The sequence below is a fragment of the Thamnophis sirtalis genome, unplaced genomic scaffold, assembly GCF_051295495.1.
Source record: "Thamnophis sirtalis isolate CommonGarterSnake01/CBP01778 unplaced genomic scaffold, rThaSir2_p1.2 scaffold_1, whole genome shotgun sequence".
In the NCBI taxonomy this organism is placed as follows: Eukaryota; Metazoa; Chordata; class Lepidosauria; order Squamata; family Natricidae; genus Thamnophis; species Thamnophis sirtalis.
In genome coordinates this window covers 112499754-112517656 of record NW_028261381.1, presented here as the reverse complement: position 1 = coordinate 112517656, position 17903 = coordinate 112499754, and the positions used below count along the sequence as shown (strand labels likewise).

The 17903-nt window shown below is 38.6% G+C and overlaps 1 protein-coding gene across 1 annotated transcript in view; it reads right to left on the bottom strand.

Annotated features, from left to right (window-relative positions):
- Positions 1-1095: 1095 nt before the first annotated feature.
- The window catches only part of LOC106537465 (cytosolic phospholipase A2 epsilon-like), a 45776-nt gene continuing 28968 nt past the window's right edge, over positions 1096-17903 (bottom strand). Inside the window, exons 15-19 of the mRNA XM_087704426.1 lie at positions 16081-16191; positions 7846-8037; positions 6514-6680; positions 4622-4802; positions 1096-1304 (exon numbers count right to left, since the gene is read on the bottom strand). Coding sequence (XP_087560552.1) covers positions 1096-1304; positions 4622-4802; positions 6514-6680; positions 7846-8037; positions 16081-16191 — 860 coding nt within the window. The remainder of the gene's footprint in view (positions 1305-4621; positions 4803-6513; positions 6681-7845; positions 8038-16080; positions 16192-17903) is intronic.

Genomic DNA, 17903 nt, shown 5'->3' with positions numbered 1-17903 from the left:
CTTAACAATTTAATTATTACACTTGATGTGGCTTCTTTTTATTGCCCCCCCCTCCAAACAAATATTGAAAATGCTGTTTCCTTGGAAATATGTTGATGGTCTAGCACATTTGATCAAACAGAGTTTGGAGGCAATTTAATATCACTGAAGGACAATGTTAAGAAAAACTATTTTTCAGAAGAGACCAAAATACCCAATAAGCCCCAAATCAGTCCCACCCCACTACGAGATATTCCCTTGTGTCTTTTATCTAATTCTCATAATTTAAATTCATTTGACATTTTCAGAATGATGCTTTCCTACCAACAAATCTTTTCTTCTTTCACAATACCTTAATTATCCATCCCAATATTTCAGATAAAATGAGGTTGCTTTTCTTCTTCTTTGTCAAGAACTGGAAGTTCTTACTCCTCTTGCCAAGCAAGTATTAAAGTTTACTTTTACACTAATATAACATTGGGGTATATTAATCCCCCAACCTCTTTTGCTCATGTTGCTTAGATGATGCCAACCTCTTCGGAGGCCCAAGGGCCCAGTTCCGTCTTAAATTACAGCTTCCAGTTGCGACTTATTTTCTGCTTAGTTTCTTTATTGAGAACAAAGGGAAAAGAGTACTGCTATCATATTGTTTTTATATTTCATAGATTTTAAAAAACTATTTGTAAACTGGTCAAGTAATATTGGCTACTAGAAATATGTACATAATATGCTTATTATATTTATTACATAATAAATTAGAGATATAATAACCTGTAGTCACAGCAATAACAATCCAAATAATAATATCCAGAATAATAAGGGTCTAACATACACACGAAGGAAGCAAACATTATGTTGTGATTCATATCACATAAGGCCCATTTTGTTTGATGCCCTTAAAGAAATAACTGTTCAATGAATATTCCCTAGAAAACTTTCCAAAATTCAGATGCTACTATACAGATCAAATGCTCCCAAGATCTACCAGTATAATCATAACCAAAATATATTATGATCTTAATGTATAGTAAATTGACATGGCCGTTAATGATAAATTAATCCGAGGAAATTGCAACAGCTGGTTCAGCAGTCTTCCAGTCATATTTGAAAAGATGTCTATTTCATCTCAGGCTTTTTTCTCTCTGTTGCTCTTTGTAAAGCTTGAAGGATTGAGCTCTTGTTATTTTGAATGTTGTAACTAGTTAGCTCTATTAATTTATCAAAATTCTCCTCAGAGTATTGAAAGTTTTGTATTCCATATGGAGAAAGAGGACTAGTTACATCAACTTTACCTTGCTTCAGTTCAGTGGGAGCACGTTTCACCCCTGCAAAACACCATTTACCATTAAATGTATTATTTGCTCAAAATCTGCACAACAAATCAGTATTTTTTAATTAGTCCTGCTATCCCTATTACAGAAGCCGGTCAATATGTTATTAATATCTATCAAAAGAATTGAACCTTCTGCTGCTGGATTACATCAGGGATGGGAAATCTCTGGCTTTCTGAATTACAGCTTCTGCCATATTTCAACATTAGCCATACTTGTGTAGTAAGAAAAACCAAATCACAAAATACACACACTCATCAATTCCAAATAGAAGTCGTAGCTTAGTTGAGTTTGGAAATATCTCAAGTGCCACAAATTTCACCCACTAGAATAGAATAACTTTGGCTCCACTATCCATCCATTATATGGCAGGAGTGGCAGGAGAGTTGAGGCCTCTGTTGAGAAGGAAGCCTGCTGACATTCAGCTGTCAAGCTGCAAAGCATATATTTCCCTAAGTTCAGATTCGCATCATTAGGTTGCTATTCCATCCCACAAACAAACAAGAACTTCCATTCTTCCTTACTTTCTGTTTGTCATGGGATGGAGTAGCACACTAATGATGCAAAGGCTGAAGACTAAAACAAGTCATAATGAACATTGGAGAGGAAGGAAAGACATGCACTTCAAAGGCATCATAATGCCCATAATATCAGATCTATTTAACATAAGAAACTTAACTTTGCAGTGGGAGCCTTTGAATGTTGTGCTATGGGTTATGATAAAGACAATATACAGTATTTAGTTTTGCATGTATTGATAGCATCAAGGATTGTATTTGCAAAATATTTGAAAAATGAGAACACTCCATCCGATGAGGATGTAATTTGGAAAATATTAGACTGTGCAGAGATGGACAGATTGACTTTAAAAAGAAAAGAAAAGACACAGAATATTACTTGATATGGAATAGATTTTATGAGATAAGAGATAGAAATTAGATCAAGAAAGAATATTGTTATGTATGAATTAATTATAAAGATGGCTGATAATTATAAATATGCCAATATAATCAACAGAATTATAAATAAGCTAATATAAAGAGAAATTTAGCCAAAACTATTCTGTTATTATTACCAGTATATGTATTAATATTTTTTGTTTTCTCTTTGTTGTTGTTCTGTAAATAATATACCCTGACAATACAATGTATTCAAACTGTATAATAATAATAATAATAATAATAATAATAATAATAATAATAATAATAATTTTACTATATATGGATGATTTGAAACTCTATGGAAAGTCAGAAATAGAAATCCAATCATTGACAAATACAGTCCGAGTATTCAGCACCGATATTTCAATGCAGTTTGGCATGGAAAAATGCGCCACTGTATCCATAAAAAGGGGCAAAATCACTGCATCTGAGGGAATTGAAATGCCCAATGGCCAACTAATTAAATGCAAAGAAAATGAAGCCTACAAATACTTAGGCATTCTGCAGTTGGATAACATCAAGCATGGAGAAGTAAAAACTATTGTCAGGCGAGAGTACACCAACAGAGTTAAGAAAATTTTGAAATCTAAATTGAATGGTGGAAATACAATCAAGGCCATAAATACCTGGGCAATACCAGTTATAAGATACACAGCTGGCATAGTTAACTGGACACAAGCTGATTTGGACCTTTTGGACCGAAAAACCAGGAAACTAATGACAATGCACTACAGTTTACATCCACGTGGTGATACTGATAGACTATATCTGCCCCGAAAATCAGGTGGCAGAGGATTATTACAAGTGAAGCAAACAGTTGAAGAAGAAAAACATGCACTGGCTGATTATTTAAAAGACACTCAAGAACATCTATTAATCAAAGTAAAGAACAAAAATCTACTGAAGGCCCAACAGACAAAACAAGAATACAGAAAAGATGTGATAAAATCAAGAATGGAGAGTTGGCAGAACAAAGCACTGCATGGTCAATTTCTGGAAAAAATAAAAGATAAAGTGGACAGTGAACAAACTTGGTTATGGTTAAAAACAGGTACATTAAAGAAAGAAACAGAGTCACTAATCCTGGCTGCGCAAGAACAAGCTATCCGCACAAATGCCATTAAGGCCAAAATCGAAAAATCCTCTGATGATGCCAAATGCAGACTTTGCAAAGAAGTTGATGAAACTGTTGATCACATACTCAGCTGCTGTAAAAAAATCGCGCAGACTGATTATAAATTGCGGCACAATTCAGTAGCACAAATGATCCATTGGAATTTGTGCAAAAATTATAATATTAAAACAGCAACAAACTGGTGGGAACATCAGCCTGAAAAAGTCACCGAAAATCAGATGGTCAAGATCTTGTGGGATTTCCGTATACAAACCGACAAAATACTGGCGCATAATACACCAGACATCACACTGGTTGAGAAAAATAAGGTCACAATCATAGACATCGCAATACCAGGTGATAGCAGGGTCGCCGAGAAGGAACATGAAAAAATCGCAAGATATCAGGACTTAAAAATCGAAATTCAACGACTATGGCACAAACCAGCAGTGGTAATTCCAGTGGTAATTGGCACACTGGGTGCTATTCCAAAAGCACTGGAATTACATTTATAACAGTTAAAAATTGACAAAATCACCATCAGTCAAATGCAAAAAGCCGCACTGCTTGGATCTGCACGCATATTACGAAAATACGTTACGACGTCCTAGGCCCCTGGGTGGGGCCCGACTAGTAACCAATGCCAAATCCGGCGAAACAACTGGCCGCTGTGATACAATTGTACAACAACAACAACAACAACAACAACAACAACAACAACAACAACAACAACAACAATAATAATAATAATAATAATAATAATAATAATAATAATAATAATAGAATGTTGTGCTAGGGATTGCATTCAAGAAATAGAAAAAGCTAGGAGAAAGATATGGGACAAATTCTTAATTTAATTTAATTTAACAATTTCCCCACACTGTCATATTAAGCAGTACAATTTGGGGACAAATTTCCCAAGGTTCCTTTGGACAAATCCCAGAATTGTAAGCCCATATATGTCTCTGGGACTCCAGACTATACACCAATGACTATACAATGCAATAAAAATGGTTTTGTACATGCGTAGAAGCAAAAAACAAGATGACAGCGCCTATGGCACTGCCGGGAGAACTGGTTCAGGAGCGTGCTGGCCTGGGTCGCTGCCGGTTCCAGTAATGATGATAGGCTTTTGTAAATTTCCAAATTTACTGATTTATAATAGCACATTATAGTAGTAGAGGGTTTAGTTCACCAAATGTGAATATTCACCTGTGAAAAAACTGTCAGGTCTGTTAAAGCAACAAGGAACTTACCTGGTGCTTTGTATTTCTTGAAGGTATCATTTATTAGTGGGAAAAAAACTACAATAGGTGCTTTGAAATCCGTAGCATCTTCAAAAACATAACACTCCTTCAGATTCTTTTCTCTACTCAGATCTATTTTGGGGAATGGAATCCTTTGCTTTGCAAAGTATCTGGAGGCTTCATCTATAGGCTAGATTATTACAGGACAAAGCAAATAATAGCAATAATAAGAATAATAAATTGTGATAATGATACTCAGATTTCTTTCTTGATTGATGCAGCTTATTTCTTGATCTTTTACTCCAATTCATTTCTACCTAGGAAATCAAGGGAAGGTGTAGGAGATGACTAGGTTGAGCCCAAGGGAGGGATAGATCGCACCATCAGTGTGGAGTCCCTTTGTGCCCACAAGAGATCTAAGGCCAGCCATAAATTCTGTTGATTCTTATCTAACACCAATTTGGCTTGACCATTAGTAGTACAGATTCTTATTTAGAGATAGCATGGAATAATCTTGTATTCATTTGAAGAACCTTGGTTCTTGATTTCTTATACCTGCCAGAATACTTTATAAGGATCTATTAGTTAAGGATAATCTCTCTTGGCAGACAATTCAACTTAACTGTGCACAAAGAATGTGTCTGGGTAAATGAACATGGTTCTACTGACCCTCTATAATGGTGTATGAGAATGGCATTGGGAAATATGGTAACAAGACACAACTGAGGGAACAGTTGCATAAAAGGCAGCTGAGCCTACAGCAGGAATGTGGCTCAGAAGAGATCCTCCTAGTTTTGAGCCTGGAAAGGGAATGGGGGAAATAAGCATTTTCAAACTTGCAAGATTAATGTTAGCTTCATGAGGTAGATCAGACAAAAAATGAGACCAGATGAGCTAATTCTACTTAACTATAGGATGTGAAGCCTGTGAGAATCTTCTGTGGAAATAATCTGTGTCTTAATTTAGACTGGATTCTGAATTTGGTCCTTACAATGTTCAAATTGCTTTTCATACATTACCTAGTAATGCACAGGAGAACTTCATTGGCCCCTTTAGGCAAAATGGAAGAATGTATATTTGCATGGGATATTTAGGCTGTATATTTACCCAGTAGACTATTGTTCCTGAATAACCTGAATCAGTACTGGCTGTGCATAGATGGAGTCTTAGGATTTCTTGTACTTAAGATATGCTTAAGTATAGGGTGGCACTGGAACAACTTCCTATAATTTCCCAACTTTCTGTGCTCCACAACTTAGCTTTGTGTGCTTTAAGCATAACAGATTATTAACAGACTTTGGTATTTTCACTGGATTTTACAATGCCTCATGTTTCGCTCACTTAAACATGGCCATCAATAAAAACCTGTTTATTTGGAACTTACACTACACACCTAAGCTATTGACTTCAACAGTTAAGGTCCCTGCTAATTTTTAGATCTGGACTGTTAATCACTTTACCAAAATCTGTGGCTAGACAAATTGGGGAGAGAAAACACTGATATGGAGTTAAGAGCAAATTCTTTTCTATCCAGTTTTGTGACCTCCACAAATAATGTCCAAGACATTTAAAGAGGGTTTTCTTGTTGCCAGTACTACAATAACAATGTTTAATATGAGTGAAAATGCAATTGTGTATGTTTATCCGAAAGGGGAATGACACCATCCTTTTAAGTCCATTTAATGCTTGCAAAAAAGCAAAAGGACATAATGTATATGGACATGCACATGACCTCTCAGAATTCAGATTAACATGTTAACAAAGTTGGAAGGGACCTTGTAGGCCATCTAGTTCAACCCCCCACCCAAGCAGACCCTACACCATTCTTTTCTGTAGAATTCTGTAAGTGTAAAACACAAACTAATGACACAAAAACAACACTTAATTATAAATCATCTCACTGCTGTTTGTGAGCCTGTAGAATAATTCAAATGTATAATGACATCCACTTTTCTCTCTGGTCTCATCAGTGGTGCATAGCTGGTGTCTATAAAGGCAGCTGTATCTATAAGGCTCAGATATTCCAATGGGGTCATCAACTGGTTGGGAAAAGTGTCCAGTACAGTGTCTGAAAGGCAAACATTTTCATTAGCAGCTCGTAGCTTCAAAAAGTAGTTTGCTTTTTGCTTTGATTCAACCTAATTTTCTTTAGGACAAGTGGCACGTCATATTTACCCATTCATAAAACCACAACTTGGGAAGTATGGAATGTTACTTTAAACAGCTTGTTATCTGTTTATAGCTGAGGTAAGAGAACCCTTCTCTCTGTAACTAAATGTTCTTTTGGAAGCACTGTTGCACTGAAAATTTCCAGTGTGAAACAAGAATGAAGAAGCAACCGAGGAGCATCTAACCAGTTTGAAACAAGGAAGCAACTGATTCACTGCCAATTTATATGCTTTAATAAAATAAAGACGAGAAAGAAAAAAAAAGGTTAAAAAAAGGAGGGGGAGAGAGGGGAACTTAAAACAGAAAATAAAGAGAAGAACAAAACACATGCTTAATTCATTAAACTATAACATCATGGTATGATATTGACCAGTATTTGCATAATATTGGGAGATTATTATTGAGAGATGGCCAGTACATAAAGTGAATACATCTCAGGAATCCATATTGTAACCATATTGATCTTAACACTATATTAATAAATATATAGAAATTAGACAAAAAAGGGCAAAAGCAAACAAATCAATATCACCCATTATAGTTTTAACACAATAAAGTTAATTCCATGTGGTATTATGAAAATATATTTGAAATAAATGTAAAATATATTTCCTTAGTCTCAAATTAGAACTACAGTTAAAATTCCTTAAAAATCTTATCCAGCTGTATATCCCAACTCTTATTTTTCAGTTCTTGTAAATACCCTTAACAATATTGTTTTATTGCTCATTTAAAATATTGTGGAATTAGAATTATCCAAACCACATTCCAATAATATAGCTGAGCCAGATTGTGAACTTGTGAGACTCTTTGCTACTTTGGACTTCAAGTGCTATATATTAGTGGCTAACTTCACACAGTGTGCAAAGCTGTTACTATATTTGGTTTGGTTTGGAGAATCCAGCCATCGTAGTTTATTTGACAAATGCTATTTTCAAGGGAGAGGTATGTCCAATTTTAGACATCTTACTAACAATATTTTAGCATTGACACTTGCATCTTTATAAAATCAGGTCATCTTAATGAACAGACTTAAATAAATTTTCTTAGCATTTACCATGTACCTTTCCAGATATAAAAATTCTTATTCTCTAGATATCCATTGTTTAATTGGAATCCATTTAAGAAATTGTAGACCTTTGATGTTGTTACACGCTCTGTTATGACGTCACGAAGTAACTTCATAATTTTATGTATAGGCATGACTAGGTAAGTATCCACTGCTCCTGGTACTGGTGGCAGAGGTGGTTTTTCTTCTGAAGAACAGAAGATGCATAGGTTAATTTAGTGCAGCAGGGGCCAAGTGGAAAAGATAGAGTAACATATATTGTGCGATTTTTGTCATTGATTATTACTTCATAGTATACCAAAATAGCAGCAATAGCAATAGCAGTTAGACTTATATACCGCTTCATAGAGCTTTCAGCCCTCTCTAAGCGGTTTACAGAGTCAGCATATTGCCCCCAACAACAATCTGGGTCCTCATTTTACCCACCTCGGAAGGATGGAAGGCTGAGTCAACCCTGAGCCGGTGAGATTTGAACAGCCGAACTGCTGAACTGCAGTCAGCTGAAGTAGCCTGCAGTGCTGCATTTAACCACTGCACCACCTTGGCTCAAAGCCAAGCTCCATAGAATATTTATTATATTACTGTATATTAAAAATGTTTTAAAACTGCTTTCCATTTTCTTCTAAACACTATTGTTACTTGCCCTTTGAAGAATCATTAATACAGTAGCATTTTCTGAGGGAAGGGGGAGAAGAGTAAAGCATACTGTGAATATTAAATTAATATTAATAGGTAGGCTAATCACTGACTATATGTGGAGTGAAATTCCTGCATATTCACGCACATGCAGCTGTCCACACAGCTGGTGAATTATGGGTGTAATCTGGTATGATACAGAACTGGATATTTGCCATTAGAGCTCATCCTTGTATAATGATATTGATTATACTGTTTAAGAAATACAGTTGACGATCTTGAGTTTCTCTGTTCATGGTTTTTGCTCTCTTCAAGTCAGCAATGGACTCAAACTCAAGACCCTTTCTATGGGAAAAACTAAGGGGATTGAACATTGACTGATGCTATTGTTCCTAATCCATGACTTGTATCAAGACACTATTCTTGTGAATCAAATAAAATTCAATCCACAGCAGTCTAATTTCAGACTTAATCTCTGTGCACTGTAGAGGCATTTTAACTCTCTTTCTGTTTTACTTATGGGTTAACTCATTAACAAAACAACTCAGATCCAAACTACCATCGGCCCGGAATAACAGAAATACATGTTCTACTTCTGCTTTATGCAGATGACATAGCAATTATTTCAAGGTATCCTATTGATTTTTGGTGCATACTCAAAAGCCTTGGGTGCTACTCAGTGGTGGGTTTCAAATTTTTTTGGAACCTCTTCTGTAGGTGTGGCCTGCTTTCTGGGAGTGGCTTGCCAACTATGTGACTGGGTGGGAGTGGCTTGGCAGTCATGTGACTGGGTGGGAGTGGCTTGGCAGTCATGTGACTGGATGGGAGTGGCTTGGCAGTCATGTGACCAGGTAGGAGTGGCCAAGATGGTGTCACTGAATTCTTTGCCCCAATGGATGATCTACAAAAAGATATAAAAAAGGAAAATTATTATTTTGTGTACTTACTACTTAAATAACATTAAAATAAGTACACAAAACAATAAAAGAGCTACTTACAGAAGGAAGATGACTGTCCTTGTCAGTCTTCAATATCACTGACTCCAACGAATGGCCTACACAAAGAAGAGACACATAAATGAACTCTTTCATTGCATGCACTGCATTAGGATGAAACCAGCACACAAAATAATAGAAAAGGAAGATTACTGTCCTTTTGTGTGTTGAAGTCACCCACTGACCATCTTGCACCAATGAATGGCCTGCACAAAGAGATACACAAAGGAAGACTTTAATTGCTTGCACTACTATATTAAGGATGAAACAAGCACACAAAGCAATAAAACAGCTACTTACATAGGAAAGATGACTGTCCTAGCGGTCATACTCCGTTGCCTCCTCATCCTGTTAAATAATACTAACTGCAGAAGAAATAAAACAATATTGGACTCAATTGTGGTTGTAAGCTGAGTACTACACTACAGGTAACAGAAGTATACTTCATTCACCCAACAATGTACAGTCTTTTCAGGAAGGATGTCCCTCAACAAACAGGAAAGATATAGCTTTTCATCTAAGAAGTTAGATCAAGAATGAATGTCATGGGTAGATTCACAGAGCAATACAGATTTCTTTTTCTGAAATTTTTTCCTCAGTTCAAAAAACAGGAATATATGAATTAGATTCAGTACTTAGGACAGACCAAGCAGCTATTCAAGAGTTAGTGGTATCATGGTTAGAAGCAATGGTAAAGCAAGATGTGGATTTAAAACCAGTAATATTTGTTTGGGTATTTCAAAGGGAATACAATACATGTTTAATTTTGCACATGTTAACAGCTGCTGGAAATGTGTTTGCACAACAGTTGAAAAACAAAGATATGAAAAAGAATAAATATTAGAATAGGCAGGAATGAATAAATTGACAATTAAAATCAAAAAGGCTTCAAATACTTTTTCACATGAGGTTTGTTTTATCAATTGCTAACTAACAGAAACAGAAATTAGAAATCTAAAAGTATGAAAGAAAACACCAATTATGTAAGGAAAGGTCACTAAAATTTATAAGGAAATCTTATTAGTACTTGATCATTATTAATGTGTAGATAACTACACATTACACACCCACACACACAAACTATGACAGTGCCAAGAAAACACCAAAAAATAACAATTTCCCCCCAAAAGACTGCAGATGAAAGCAGTTTTTTCCCCTAACCCTAAGGACAGGAAAGACAAAGCCACTGGAATAAAAACCATCAAGGCATTGTGGGAAATTATAAAGGACAGTGCCAGGAAGAAACCAGGAACCACAATTACCTAAACAACTAGGTATCACACAGAAACACACAAAATCTGGCAAAGCTGCCTTGCACCAACCTGGCCTGCACATAGAAAAGAAAAAAAAATGTTATAAATTTTATGTGTCTCAAAGTGGCTGCTTTTCTATGGGTAGCCCAGGTTGGTGCAAGGCAGCTTTGCAAGATTTTGTGTTCATTTCTGTAGTAAATTCACTACAGAAACACACAAATCTCCCAAAGTACATGCAAATAAAACTTAAAAATATTAAAAATATTCTATACACAATAAATAAAATTTTAAAAAAACATTAAAAACATAAAGGGAAAAAAAATGGGTCACTTACCAGCAGGCAGAATCAGTAGCTCTCCTATGCGCTGGATGCAAGGAGCAGGCAGGCGACCAGGCAGAAGGTAAGGTGGCCTGGTTGGCAGGCTTAGAAGCGGCGGGGGCCTCTGTGTGTCTCATTTTTGCCCCCCAGTGCCACTCTGCCATCCAAAAATGGGCCATGCATCCTGTTTTTGGCCTCCTCGACCTCCAGTGGGTGGGTGGGGGCTGGTGGGGGATAGGTGGGGCAATGTGGACGGGGTAGCCTCATGGTCCCATGCAGGCCAGATTAATGGATTCAGCAGGCCGTATCTGGCCCATGGGCCATAGTTTGAGGACCCCTGGTTTAGCCCCATTTTACAACCTTTCTAGCCAAAGTTGCTAAGTGAATCTGGCTTCCCCGTTGACTTTGCTTGCAAAATGTGATCACATGATTCCAGGACAACATGACCATCATAAATACATGCCACTTGCCAAGTGTCTCAATATAATCAGGTAACCACAAGGATTCTGCAATGGTCATAACTGTGAAAAATGATACACCCTTTTTTTCAGTGCAAGCAAATAGTCATTAAACAAATGATCATAAGTCAAGGACTCTACCTATATTCCAATCAGGATCCACACAGTTTTAGTCTCAGTCCAAAATTAAAAACAAGGCGAATTCTTCCCTTTCACAACAAGAGAAGGAGGTTGAAAAAACAACTGCCCATCAAAATGAGATGGAGAAAAAAACAAAAGTCAGCTGCTGGAAATCCTGTTCCATTTATTATTGTCCCACCACATTGTGAGGAAAAGCTCTTTCTCAAGAGAAATGCTTACCCTCTCCTGTGTGAACTTCAAGCAGCTTCTCAGAAGGCTATAAATCTCCCTTGGGAAAGAAATTTTCTTCAAATTGTGCACAGATAATACAGGGAAGTGTCTTTGAAAGCACTGCTGTGCTCTGACCCTCTTTTTTTCACTTTAAACGGGGGGGGGGGGGGGGTGTCCAATGTTGGCATTTTAAAACTGGTGGACTTCAACTCCTAGAATTACCCAGCCAGCATTCCCGGGAGTTGAAGTCCATACATCTTAAAGTTTCCAAAGTTAGACACCCCTATTTTAAATCAGACCTGGCTGGAGCCTAGTTACATTTGTGAACAAGGCAGACATTTTTAACATGAAACTCCAAAAGAGTCCAATCAGAGAAAGGAATATAAACCTAATGTTTATTTATTTATTTTTCAATTTCTATGGCCACCCATCTCAAACAAGTTTATATAATACTAATAACTCTAACATAAAGTAGAAGCTTCACGCTTTTCTCCGGGAGTGCCAAGAACTGCCTCGCTGGACTTTGTCTTGATAATGTCACCGCAACTGCCGGGCGCGGAAGGATGGAGATAGCCAGAGCTGCACCGAGGCAGCCCGGGCAAGTGAACAAGGATCAGGCAGCCTGATCCTCCATCGCTCGCTTGCTGGCTGGTCCGCTGGGCTGCCTCAGCACCGCTCTGGCTACCTCCGTCCTTCCATGCCTGGCAGCTGTGGCAACATCATCAAGACGAAGTCCAGCTGAGGCAGAAAGGTTCTCAGCACTCCCGGACTTTGTCTTGATGACATTGCCACAGCTGCCGGGTGTGGAAGGATGGAGGAAGCCAGAGCCACACCAAGGCAGCCCAGCGAGCGAGGATCAGGTAGCCTGATCCTCCCTTTCTCGCTCGCTCGTTCACCGGGAAGCACAGAGAAGAGCATGAACTCCAGCGAAGGCAGGAAGGTTCTCGGCGCTCTGGGAAGCCATGAAAGCGACTGGGGAGCACTGAGAACCTTCTTGCCTTTGCTGGACTTTGTGCCTTTCTCTGTACGATCCTCACAACTACAATAGATGTCCAGAAACAGCTTTTGTGGCTAATGAGGTTTGGGCTTCCAGCCCAACAGCCCCCGATGCTTCTGGACATCTATTGCAGTCGTGAGGAGCACGCGAAGTCCAGTGGAGGCAGGAAGGTTTTCAGTGCTCCCCAGTCGCTTTCGCGGCTTCCCAGAACATGGAGAAGCACACGAGGAAGAGCATGGTGCTCTGGGAAGCCATGAAAGCCACTGGGGAGCGCCGAGAACCTTCCTGCCTCCGCTGGAGTTTGCGCACTCCTCGTGACTGCTACAGACATCCAGAATCGGTGGGGGCTGTTGGGCTAGAAGCCCAAACCCCATTAGCCGCAAAAGCCATTTCTGGATGTCTATTGCAGTAGCGAGGAGCACGTGGAGAAGAGCACTAAGTACAGTGGGGGCAGGAAGGTTCTCAGTGCTCCCGAGAACCTTCCTACCTCCGCCAGTTGCCGATTGCCCAGCTGGCATGGCCCCATGTGCGTGCCTCCTCCTCCTCCTCCTCTTCACTTCACAAAGCCTCTCCTCCTCCTTACTGGAGCTCAGCGGGAGGCGGGCACAAGAGATGGCAGGAAAACCACACCTTGGAAAACTTCGCCGGGAAGGGAGGGGAACCAGTGGGGTGCGGGGATGCCCTGGAATGCCCCCATGCTTTGCTGGCAGCCATGCCTCCTAGGCAAGTTCATGGAGGTCCTAGGAGGTCGGCCGCACCACACAAGCTACCGCCCGCGAGCGGCGACAGAACGGGCAGTGTAAGCAAGCGAGGGGGTGGGGCAGGTGCTCAATGATGAACCTCTTCTAACCGGTATGGTAGATTTCTGGAATCTCTTCTACCAAACGGCAGGAACCCACCCCTGCTGCTACTGTAGAGAAAATCACTTTGTTCTAAACTTTCAGAGAACCAAATTATGGTATTTGCTAAAAAGAAAAAAAATCAGTAAGTTTCCCTAGGCAATAGAAGGGCAAAAATTGAGCAAGTGAGAGTTTTCAAATATTTAAATTGCCTTTTAAAATTCAAGGACATGGAACTGGCAAATCAACCTAGCAGATGCAACAGGAAGAAAGGATGGTAAATAAAGCAACCCAAATTGTATAATATAACCCATTAAATGAAATAATAAATGTATAAGAATGATAAATGTATAGAAGAATAACAACTATGTGAATGTATACTTAAAATGCTATGTAAGAGAAAATAAAAATTAAAAAATTTCTCAAAAAAACCCTAGCAGATTCACAGACTAAAAAAAACCCTGAAGAATTCCATGACAATTTCCTCTTATCAGACAAGAAAAGTGCTATCACCCATAATGTAACAAAGTTCTATATAGCTGCTGTGAATGTGCACAAACTTATTATCTTACATTACTGATACCCTTGTACTTCATTATTATATCTTGAGTTATGTAGGATTGAAATACTTATTACTTTACTAATAACTTTAATACTTCAGACAGATATTCCTCTTTTCAAATATTTCACATTTTCCAAAGTGCATAACTCAATGTCTTGGAGATTCTCAGTCATCCAGGTTTTGGTTGTCCGAAAGGTGCTTTTGGGTCAACAAATAGCCCTGAGAAATTGAAAAGTGAAATCCCAAAGGTCCTTTTTTCAAGAGGCAATAGGACTTTTTTCTTTTTCTTTGAAGATATTTCACTTCTCATCCAAGAAGTTTGTTCAGCTCAAGAATCTTGGATAAGAAACAAAACATCTTCAAAGAAAAACAAGAAAGTCCAGTTTCCTCTTGAAAAAAAGGATCTTTGGGATTTCACTTTTTCAATTTCTCAGGGCTATGTGGATAGATTGTATGATTGTGGTATTTAGTTTATATACTGGATGTTTTATTTAATCTGGCCACTGAATGAAATAAATACGATCTATCTATAATTTATGGGACACAGTAGCTCAATGGCTAAGACGCTGAGCTTATCGATCAGAAAGGTCGGCAGTTCGAATCCCAAGTGCAGCATAATGGAGTGAGCTCCCGTTACTTGTCCCAGCTTCTGCCAACCTAGCAGTTCGAAAGCATGTAAAAATGCAAGTAGAAAAATATGGACAACTCTGGTGGGAAGGTAGCAGCGTTCCGTGTACCTTCGGTGTTTAGTCATACCAGTCACATGACCACGGAGACATCTTTGGACAGCTTTGAAATGGAGATGAGCACCACCCCCTAGAGTCGGCAATGACTAGCACATATATATGAGGGGAACCTTTATCTTTACCTTTATCTATCATTTGGTATATGAACACATACAGTTCACTGCAGTACCTGCTCAACATGATTTATGGAACGATGATGACTGATATCCTGCTTCACTTCAGAAACACTGGGGAAGTAAATGCATACTGCTTTAAGTATGCATTTGTGAGCTCAGTTCTGTACTATCAAAGTGTACTGTTATTTCTGCTGATGATTATTTTTTGTTGTTATTGTATAGCAGTGTTTCCCAATCTCTACAACTTTAAAGTGTGTGTAGCTGAGAAATTCTGGGAGGGAACTTCACACAACTTAAAGTTATCATGGTTGGGAAACATTGCTCTTCAGAGTACAGAGTACAGCTATTGACTTTTTCATTATTCAGTGACATTCTGAAATATCAATGAGATCTATCTACTGAAGTATGCCCATTCTATTAACATCCTACAACATTTTTTGAGAAAAATTATTGTAGTTATAAACCCAATCTGTTAAGTAAAAAAAAAAAAACATAGCAAAGATCAGTGAAGTTCTGATATGTAATTTGCAGCAGTGGGTTAGTTGGTCTTTTTCATTACATTTTAGAATTAACTTTTTGCAATAATATAGCTGCAAATTTTCACTTAATGGAAATTTCCAACCAAGGGTTTTATCACTAGAATTGATAGGCTAAAGAGCTGTGGTGGCACAGTGGTTAGAATGCAGTATTGCAAGCTACTTCCGCTGACTGCCGGTTGACTGCAATTTTGCAGATGGAATCTCACCAGGCTCAAAGTTGACTCAACCTTCCTTTCTTCTGAGGTGGCAAAATGAGGACCCAAATGGTTGGGGGCAATATGCTGACTCTGTAAACCAGTTAGAGAGGGCTGTAAAGCACTGTGAAGTCGTATATGTTTAAGTGCTATTGTTATTGCTATTATATAAACTAAATAATTAAAATCCATAATCAAATTTAAAGCAACTTGTATTTTACTAACCTATTTGCTTTATTTTGTCCTGGGTATAATAGTACCAAAAACCATCTTCTGAACTGTCAATTCCACGCCATGAATCCAAGAGGTTATAGGAAAACACATTACTCCACATACCTAAAGAAAGCTCAAGAGTTAGTAAGATATTCAGGTTTAGTTCTGAATTGTACATATCAAAAGGTTTGTTTTCCAAAGTTCTAATTGGATGTTAAGACTGCAGTCCTGAAGATGTCTCACTCTCTAAGGGTTCAGAGCAAGCTTCCACCTCAGAAATGCTGATTCCTAAACATCCACATGAACTTTGCCCTGGCTGGTTCCCAAGACAGTCCATTTTGAACAATTTTGAACAATTTAAACTTCCGTTGTTGGAGGTCTCTGAAGCAATTTGGATTGCTAAATAAGAAGTTTTATTTATTTTCATTTATTTATCAAATTTAGAAACAGCCTGTGTTCCTTACAGAAAGATTCTGGGCAGTGCACAAATACTATAAATTATTTAAAACATAAAATTATATGTTATGTATTGAAATGAGTAACCAAAACTAGTTACTGAAGTTCTTACTCAGGTCTGCAATTGAAGTGGGAAAATACATTGGTTGACCAGCTGATAGCTTCCTATAAAAGGAACACTGTCAGCCAGGCTATTCTGTTGTTGTTCACATGAACTAAGAGTTTTGCTAAAGTCACTCTGGCCTCACCTCCATTCTCACCCAGAATGTAACACTATATCAGTGGTGGGTTGTAGACGGTACACCCCTTACTGGAGCCTGCCCAAAGCACTGGATACTGTTCCGGTGGGCCCGTCCTCCCTCACTCCTTACCTGTGCTTTAAGCTTTTGGCACTTCCGCGCACATGCATGGCACGTATGGTGCCTGCACGAAGCTCCGCTGAGCAGCTGGAGTGTTGAAGAGGCTTGTGGAAGCGTCGCAGGCAAGGACAGCACATGTGCGTGCCACACGTATCCATGTGGGTGATGCCGGGGCTGTTCCAACTGGTATGGTTGGAACGGAATCCAGAACTCACCACTGCACTATACATATATTTTAAAAAAATGGATGGGAAATTGTTCAGCAATAAAACATAGACCTTGTGGAGGAAAAGTCCCAGGACCAGTTCATTGCATATTTCTTTGAAAAATTGAAGCTAAGTTAGTACTTGTACAAAGCAGCAAAGAAGCCAAAATCGGAGGTTTGTGGCATCTCAAAGATATTCATTTCAATTAAAGCATAAGCTTCCACAAAATAGAATGTAACCTTCATTGGACATTAGTAATATGCTATTCTGATTTTAAAAGAATCAAAAATATTATCATGAGATTTGGAAGCCAATAAAAAAGTCTCAGCCTTTTTCACTTGGTAGTTTTCAAGAACACCCTGGTCATTCATTTAGTTCATTTCAAGAACAAACTAAAAATGTTGTGCCTTCGAGTCATAATTAGCTTCTGGCAAATCCCTTGGAGATGTCCCTGCAGTTTTCTTGGGAAGAGCTAGTGGTGGTTTGCCATTGCCTCTTTCCTAGGGGCCTAAGCTATGAAGCACTTTACAGGTCATAATTAGTACCTTGAATTGTACCCGGGAGACAGCTGGCAACCGGTGCAGGCCGCCTAAAAGGGGCGCAACATGGGAGCACCTAGGTGCCCCCATGATAACCCGTGCAGCCGCATTCTGGACCAGTTGAAGCTTCTGGGTGCTCTTCAAGGGCAGCCCCATGTAGAAAGCTTTACAGTAGTCCAGGCGAGAAGGGACGAGGGCATGAGTGACTGTGCACAGAGCATCCCGATCCAGGAAGGGGCACAACTGACGTACCAGGCAAACCTGGTAAAAGCCCC